Source organism: Budorcas taxicolor, chromosome 11 (genome assembly GCF_023091745.1).
Source record: "Budorcas taxicolor isolate Tak-1 chromosome 11, Takin1.1, whole genome shotgun sequence".
Classification (NCBI taxonomy): domain Eukaryota; kingdom Metazoa; phylum Chordata; class Mammalia; order Artiodactyla; family Bovidae; genus Budorcas; species Budorcas taxicolor.
In genome coordinates, this window is record NC_068920.1 from 103,216,838 (window position 1) to 103,225,212 (window position 8,375).

Below are 8,375 nucleotides of genomic sequence, written 5' to 3' on the forward strand. Positions count from 1 at the left end.
AGACATTTTTATCAAATTTCTACTTCAGATTCGAAACTTGCTCTGTTAAATGCTATGTTTGCTGTAGTTTTATGCTAGTTAGTCTTTTTCAAAAGAAGTTCCTGTTTATTGATATTTTATATATGCCTTTTCTCAGGTGTTTTTTTGTTTTCACCATTAGTTATATAGAGAATAACGTTGATTTCTGATATTGAGCTATTCCTGCATTCCTACTCGATGTTGTTTTTAATGAAATGATTTATCAAAAATACACATATAAATGAGTATGGTGGTTTAGTTGCTAAGTTGTGTCCGACTCTTGTGACTCCGTGGCCTGGGAACCTACCAGGCTCCTCTGTCCATGGGATTCTCCAGGCAAGAATATTAAGAGTAGGTTGCCACTTCCTTCTCCAGGGTATCTTCCCAGCCCAGAAATCAAACCCTGTCTCCTGCACTGCAAGGAGATTCTTTATTGACTGAGCTATAAGGGAAGCCCATAAATGAGTATGCTGCTGCTGCTGCTAAGTCACTTCAGTCGTGTCCGACTCTGTGCAACCCCATAGACAGTAGCCCACCAGGCTCCCCTGTCTCTGGGATTCTCCAGGCAAGAACACTGGAGTGGGTTGCCATTTCCTTCTCCAATGCATGAAAGTGAAAAGTGAAAGTGAAGTCTGTCAGTTGTGTCTGACCCTCAGCGACCCCATGGCCTGCAGCCTTCCAGGCTCCACCATCCATGGGATTTTCCAGGCAAGAGAACTGGAGTGGGGTGCCATTGCCTTCTCTGATAAATGAGTATAGAAGATGATTAAAAGTGGAGTATTATGCAGAAATATAACTGTGTTCAGAAGGCAGAATTGCCACTATTTGATGAGGTGTCCTAGAAGAATATAAGCTGAAAATGGGCTCTGGGTTATGGTCTGGCCTCATTTTCTCTGATATTTTACAAAAGCCTTTTCTGGAGAAAGTCATTGAGCTAATACTGGGAAACCTAGGGTTATCCACATTTTATGTACTGGGTTGGTGGGAAAGATCGTTTGATTTTTCCATACAATAGTACAGAAAAACCCGAACCAACTTTCTGGCCCACCCAATATTTTGAAAGATGTGCCAGCACCTAGAACTAGATACCTGCCTGTAACACAATCAGGAGGATTGGGCTGCTTAGGCTTTTCCACTTTTAAGCTTCTGGTGGCTATCCTTCAGCACTCAGAAGTAGGTCAAAGCAGAACATTTGTGTGTTCTTGAAAGATCCAGGGAGCAGAAGGAAAGAGCTAGACCATCAGCAGGCCAACTTAGGTCAGGCTCACCCAGGCATTGTGAGATATTTTTTAAAAATATGGTACCACGTAAGAAAGCATTATGTTGAAGTATCGAGTCACTCTGCACAAATCTGAACTGGCCACTCTCTTTGCCTGGTACAGTTATCCTGGATTTTGTTTTTATTTTCCTGAAGAGTCCTATGATCTTTCTATTTCTATACCCTACTCTTATGTCTTTCTTGGTTTACTCTCTTTGATATAAAGCACATTTAGCAGCTTCCTGAGAAAGGCTCTATGGGAGATGAAGTATGGGTCCTTGAATGTCTGGAAATTGTCTTTAATTCTGCTCTCGGTTTAAATAATAGTATGATATAAAATTCCAAGCTGGCTGTTGTTTTCCGTTAAAAATTTGAAGGGATTTCTCTGTTGTCTCCAGCTTCCATTGTGACCACTGAGAAGGCTTGAAGCTGTTTTGATTCTTGTTCCTTTATATGTGCCCTATTTTGTTTTTTGTTTGTTTTCCCCTCTAGAGGCTTGTAGGATCCATCTGAGGATATTAATGATTGCAGGTTACTTTGTTTTCAGGTTTCTATTTTGCTACGTAGTCTTTTCCCCCCTGTATTACTGTGTGTCTATTTATGTTTTATCTCAATCACAATAAATATTTTCTCTCAGGTTTCTGCTGAACCTTGGTTGTCTGCTTATGTTTAAGAATAAGAGGCTGAACAGCCGATTGAAGGCTTTGAGCAGACAGGCAGGGTTTGTTGTCAGTGAACTTTGTGTTAAAGCCAATTCAGGGGGCATGACATAGGATTTGCTAATATTTCCCTGATTTAAACATTCTATCCAGTCTCAGGCAGAGTGACCCACCAAACTTACAGAATGGTCAGAGAAACAGACCAGAAAGCTCTTCAACTTTAGATAGGTAGGCAGCTCCAATGAGAGAGTGGAAAGCTGCATGTGTATGGTTTCTCCTTCCAAACTCACCATTCAGCTGAATCACTCCTCACCTAAGAAGCTGCTGGTAAGAGAGAGGGAAGGAGAAAGAGGCACCAGTGTTATAGAGAAACACTGCTATGTGAAAACAGAGAGTAGGGAATTGTGGTCAATTGAACACTGTGTTAAAAGTGAATGTATATTTTAAATTTATATTTGCTTGGGGGAGGTCTCTTTGCTGTTTCTAAGAGAAAAACATGTAAAAATCTCCAGTTGTTGATATATTCTCATGGTTTTGTCAGTTATTTTATGTATTTTTGCTACCTTATAAGTTTTGTACTTAGCATGCTTTCTGTTTTTTTTGCTTTTTAATAGATCAGATTTTCTTCTGCAGGTTTGAAAGCTATACATTCTATTTTTATTCTCATTGTGGTTATTTCTAACCATATTTATGATTATCTTTCTCTACCAGTATTTAAAGTTATCAACATTGGAGTCTTACAGTAACACAGAAGTATTGACAGTCATTCTCCCTCCTCCCCCCACCCATACACTTTACCTGTTGTCTCTCTGCTCCTCATCACCCACGTTGATATCACTTAGATTGTTTATCCTAGTTAATTTTTCATTTTGAATATTTGCTAATTGAACAAATAACTTGTCTGAGGTTGCTTTTTATTTCCTGTATACATTTTATCCATTTATGTGTTTAATCATCAAATTAGTATAATCACCTGGTTTTAAAAACACGTAAGGAAATAAGAGCAGTGAGTGACTTGCCTCACTCCAAAGTCCAGATCCCAGAATCAGTTGTGTTTAACTCCATACTATTGTTTTTACCTTCTTACTTGTAAGTAATGTGCTCACCTTGCTATTTTGACTTACCAATGTTAGAGGTTATCTATTACCCTCTCCTTCCCACCCTCCATGGAGGATTTGACTGCCTTTACTACTATCCCACTCTTCCTCTCACCCCTCTTCCTAATATTATTTTAATTTTTAGTCAATTCCATTCAGTCGCTCAGTCTTGTCCGACTCTTTGCAACCCTGTGGAATGTAGCACGCTAGGGTTCCCTGTCCATCACCAACTCCTGGAGCTTGCTCATGTCCGTCAAGTCGGTGATGCCATCCAACCATCGCATTCTCTCTCGTCCCCTTCTCCTCCTGCCTTCAATCTTTCCCAGCATCAGGGTCTTTTCCAGTGAGTCAGTTCTTCGCATTAGGTGACCAAAGTATTGAAGCTTCAGCTTCAGTGTCAGTCCTTCCAGTGAATATTCAGGACTGGTTTCCTTTAGGATTGACTGGCTTGATCTCTTTTTGATCTTGCACTCTAATTTTTAGTCAAGTCACTGAAAATGTTTGCATTATTGTGACCATGTAAATGTTGTTTCTTTCTTCCCTGTTGGTCATTTCATGTATGACTTTCTGGTTTTCCCGGTATTGCCACTGCCTTGCTTATTTGCCTCGTTTCTGTGTACTGTGCCTGGCTACAAGTTGTGGTGCCTAATGCTTTCGTGCTGGGCCTTTCAAGAGTTCTACAGTGTAAACAGCTGTCAGAATCCCTGTAGGGAACAAGGTATAAGGAAGGTTGAGAAGTGCTTGCTAACGGGACTCTCAACCAGGGCTGAACATTCTTGCAAACGAGATGTTCTGTCCAGTGTAGGGAACTAGGTATAAGGAAGGTTGAGAAGTGCTTGCAAACGGGACTCTCAACCAGGGCTGAACATTCTTGCAAACGAGATGTTCAGCTAAGAATCCTCTGTTTGTTCCCGTGGGAAAAGAACATTTCTTGCACACAAGGATGTTTCTCTGATTCCTCAAAAGGAACAGACCCAGGGACAAAACGGATTCTAAGTTGATAAGGAAGTTCCCCAAAACACAGTCTTAGCTGCAGTAAATAAGTCAAGGTAAAGGTTATCTCGCCCTGCGCCTGTGCACTGTATAGTTTCTGAATCATAGTGCTTGGCAGCTTGCCCTGTAGGTTGTTGTGCAAGGGATATAAAATAAAGCAGCTGTAAGAAGCAAGTGTTAAAATACAAAGATTCAAACCACTCTGCAGTGTTAGTGTTTGATTCCGTCGCCAGCAAATCCCAGTCTCAGGTATAATTTCATCACCTCTGCTAAGTCAGTTACCTCACATTCATTTGCTTTTTTACTGCTTCTGAAAGTCTCATTGTTGTCTTCTCTTTTATGCTTTGACTTGGTTTAATACCTCTGATTCTTTTATTGTCGTTTTGGGGGAGATTTTGAAGGGAAAAGAGAATAAGGTGAATAGTTAATCTCTTGTATTTAACTAGAAAACAAACTAGTTTTCTCTAATCATGTTTTATACACCCTTGAGAGACTTATCCATAGTGCTGTCCACCCCACTTCCCTCCCCCTGTTCTGTGTTGAACTCAATTCATTAAGAGGTTTTTCCCACCACCACCCCCCCCATCAAAGCAACTCTTCTTGAGGTCACTAGTGACCATTACACTGCTTTCCAGTGACCAGTTCTGTGTCTTTGTTCTACCTGATTTACAGGGGCACAGTTGATTACTTCCTCCTGCTTGAAAGTCTTTTTTTTCCCCCGCTTGGCTTCCAGGACACCATACTCTTCTGCTTTCCCTGCAATATCATTAATCTCTTCTTTTTCAGTCTTCATTGCTGATGTCTCTTCATATCCCCTACCTCTAAATATTGAACGGCCTCAGAGTTTAGACCTTGGACCACTATTGTAAACTTACTCACTTCCCTGATGAGCTTAACCAGTTAGCCAGTCTAGTGATTTATGATGCCGTATGTTTTGATTCTAGAGTTTGTATCTCTCCTTTTATCTGAATTCCAAAATCATGTATCTACCTGCCACTTCACTATCTCCACTTGGTATCTTCTAGGCATCTTAGGTTTAGCATGCTTTAAAATCCTGATTTTTCTTTCAAAACCTATTTCTCCTCCATTCTGTGTCAGTAAATGATAACTCTGCCTTTTTGTATAGGCCAAAAATTTTGGAATCCTATGTTTCTCTTTTTCGTTCATACCCCATATTGTCAGGAAATCCCATTCATTTTAACTTTAAAATAGGTTTTGCATTCAGGTACTCCATTTTTCGTTCATACCCCATATTGTCAGGAAATCCCATTCATTTTAACTTTATTTATTTTTTTTTTTCTTCAATTTCAGGTTTATTGCAGCATTATTCATTATAACCAAAAGCTGGAAACACTGTAAATATTCACTGACAGACCAACAAAGAAAGAAAATGTGATATATACCTACAAAGGAATATTATTTGACCATAAAAACAGAAATCTTGTCATATGCTTTAATATGGATGAACCCTGAAAACATTATGCTAGCTGAAATAAGCCACTCATAAAAGGACAAATATTATGTGATTCCATGTATTTCAAATATCTAAAGTAACTCATAGAAATAGAAAGTAGAATGGTGGTTACCCGGGCCAGAGATGGGGAGGAAACAGAGTTACTGTTCAACAGACAGTTTCAGTCATGCTGTACAACACTGCTCAGTTAACAACTTCGCACATTTTAAAAACTCATTTAGAAGAGTAGATCTCATGTGTTTTTTACTGGGAGTAAAAACAAACAAAAAACTCTCAGCAGGATATATCACATTCAAACAGCTGAAAACCAAAGTTAAGAGAAAATATTTATAGAAAACAATAAATCTATGCAAACATTAACCACCAGAAGGCTGTAGTGGCATAGCAAGCATCAGAACAAAGAGCAAGACAAGAATGATATCACACAAGTGATGCAAGGGTGATTTCACCAAGGAGATTCAACAATCCTATAAACGTACACACCTAACAAAGGAGCTTCAAAAGACATGAAAAAAATAACCAGCGCTGAAAAGAGAAATAGGCAAATTCACAATTACAGGTGGAGATTTCACACTCCTCCTTCAGTATCTGTGAGAAGATGTAGACAAAGTGAGTAACCATACAAAAAATACCTTGATGAAAGAATAGGGTCAGTTCTTTTCTCAGTGTCTTCACTAGAGGATAAACCCACAAGGTCATCTGTGTCCTGTACACAGGGAAGCTCTTGTTCCTTACTGGATTCATTTTCATTAATCTCAGGACTTAAAGACAGGCCTTTATTTTTGTGTTTTTCTCCTTTAGAAGAGCCTGGCTGAACAGTGGCACTTCCTGAAAGATACACTTCTTGTTCACTACCTTCACCCTGATTCTTTCTTCTTCTTTTCTTTTGATTTACGTCTAGTTCTAATGCATTCTGTTCTGAATCCTGTTCAGATAAAGTCAGAGACTGCAGTTCTTCTTCAACTGTCTGAGCATCCTTTTGCGACCTTCCTGAGTTTGAAATTTTAGTGCTCACAGACTCATCTCGATCATCATTAGCAACTTTTTTCACTTTTACATTTTTCCGTGATTTAGAGGACTTCTTCTCCTTTGAACTCTGATTTTTAACAGATTTTTGTTTTCTTTTCTCTTCTTCGGCAAGAACTTTCTGAAGCAAATGAGCAAAAAAATCGAAGTCAAAAGGGCGCTTTTCCTGGAATGCTTTGTCTATTCTCCATCCATTTGTTTTCTCTTCACGTTTAAATTTATTCTTAATTTCTATTCTTGCTCTGTGAGGAAAAAGCTGTCCAATCATAGAAAAGTCAGTTCCTACCATGCTGATGGCTAAAAAAAACATATCTGTCTCTTTATTTGACCATGGTTTAGAGTAGTAGCTTTTCCTAAAGCTGGAATATGTAGTTGTAGAACCACGCTCAAATATGGGGTCATTTTCCTCAACAACACAGGGACCTTTTGTCCTTAAAACTTCTACAGTTAAACTTTCTTCATCCAAAATAATAGAACCATCTTCTGCCACTTTTACTCGAGGAACCAGCAAGGGCCCATCATCCAACTCTTCTTCTACTTCTTCGTTATCTTCCCCATCAGGAGTAGTCTTGCCTTCTGGCTCTCGTGTTCGGACTGGTGTCGATGATTTTTCAGTTTTCTTTTCCTGCTCCAGTGAAGAAGTCATTGGATTGCTTTCTGGTAGATAATATATGAAGTCTCTCATAGTCATTTTGGAACGATCCGGTGGCCTTTGAGTTTCATTTACGGCATACTTGTTTTTCCATTGCTTCTTCTCTTTCCTCAATTCTTCTTTTAACATTTCCCTCAGTTTCTGGGCTTTGTATATTCGGTATCTGTCTGAACATGGCTGTTTCTCTTTTGTTGGAACAGGGTTTGGCTGTGGAGCTTCTTGATTAACTGTAGATAAAGGATGAGGTTCTGAAGGAACACTGACACTAGGTTTGACCAGACTAGAAGTACTTGGTATTCGCTTTCTTTTCTGTGAAACAGTAAAGGAAGGCTTACTGGATTCTTCAACATCCTTCCCATCATCAGTCTTTTCAACACTGCTCTTGGGAATCTTGTCTTGGGGCTCCGCTTCCCCGAAATCCACCGGGGGCACATCTGTGGATTCCGGAGGCTTCGGAGCAGAGGCCGCGGCAGGCTCCTGCGGCCTTGGAGCTTCTTGTTCACGCTGGGAACTGGGGGCGGTGGAGGCCCTGGCGCCTGCTCCGGGCCTGACATTCGGCTTCACGCTAAGGCGTGCCCTGCGGAACATGGCGGAGCCAGGGGGCCCGGGGAGGCGGCCCCAGGGCCGCTCGCAGCCCCGAGCCCCGGCCGCTGCCCCGAGAGGGCTTTAGGAACTACGCCCTTCTCACAAAGCCACACCACCAGCCCAGCGGCCAGCTACCGCAATTGCGTGCCCCAGCCACCGCCCGGGATCTCCCGCCGCCGCCTCTTCTTCATGACCCTGCTACACTAATAGCTAAGTTTTCTCCTATACCTTGCTCCCCCCTCATTTTAACTTTAAAATAGGTTTTGCATTCAGGTACTCCATCCTTCACCTAAGCCGCATCATCGCTTGCCTAGATTATTGTGGTAGCCTTTTGGCTCTGCTCCTGCCTTTACCTCACCAGACCTATAGTCTATTGTCAAGAGTGGACCAGAGTGATCCTTTTTTTAAAAAAAATCTTAATCATTACACTCCTCTGCTGAAAACCCTTCAATGGCTTCATATTTGACTCAGTAAAAACTCAGAAGTCCTTATATTGGTCCACACGGTATTAAGCTATCTGACCCTCTAGTCTTTGCCTTCTGCTTCCCTCGCAAGAGCTTCCTTGGTGGCTCAGATGGTAAAGTGTCTGCCTACAATGTGGAACACCAGGGTT

The 8,375-nt window shown here is 40.9% G+C and overlaps 1 protein-coding gene across 1 annotated transcript; it reads right to left on the reverse strand.

The window, feature by feature from the left end:
• Positions 1-4,644: 4,644 nt before the first annotated feature.
• On the reverse strand, positions 4,645-7,765 carry LOC128055682 (transcription factor TFIIIB component B'' homolog). The gene is made up of 2 exons (XM_052648241.1): positions 6,132-7,765; positions 4,645-4,846 (listed from the first exon to the last, which is right to left on the reverse strand). Exons 1-2 carry the CDS (start codon positions 7,763-7,765, stop codon positions 4,645-4,647), a joined length of 1,836 nt encoding a protein of 611 aa, XP_052504201.1.
• Between the last annotated feature and the right edge of the window lie 610 nt (positions 7,766-8,375).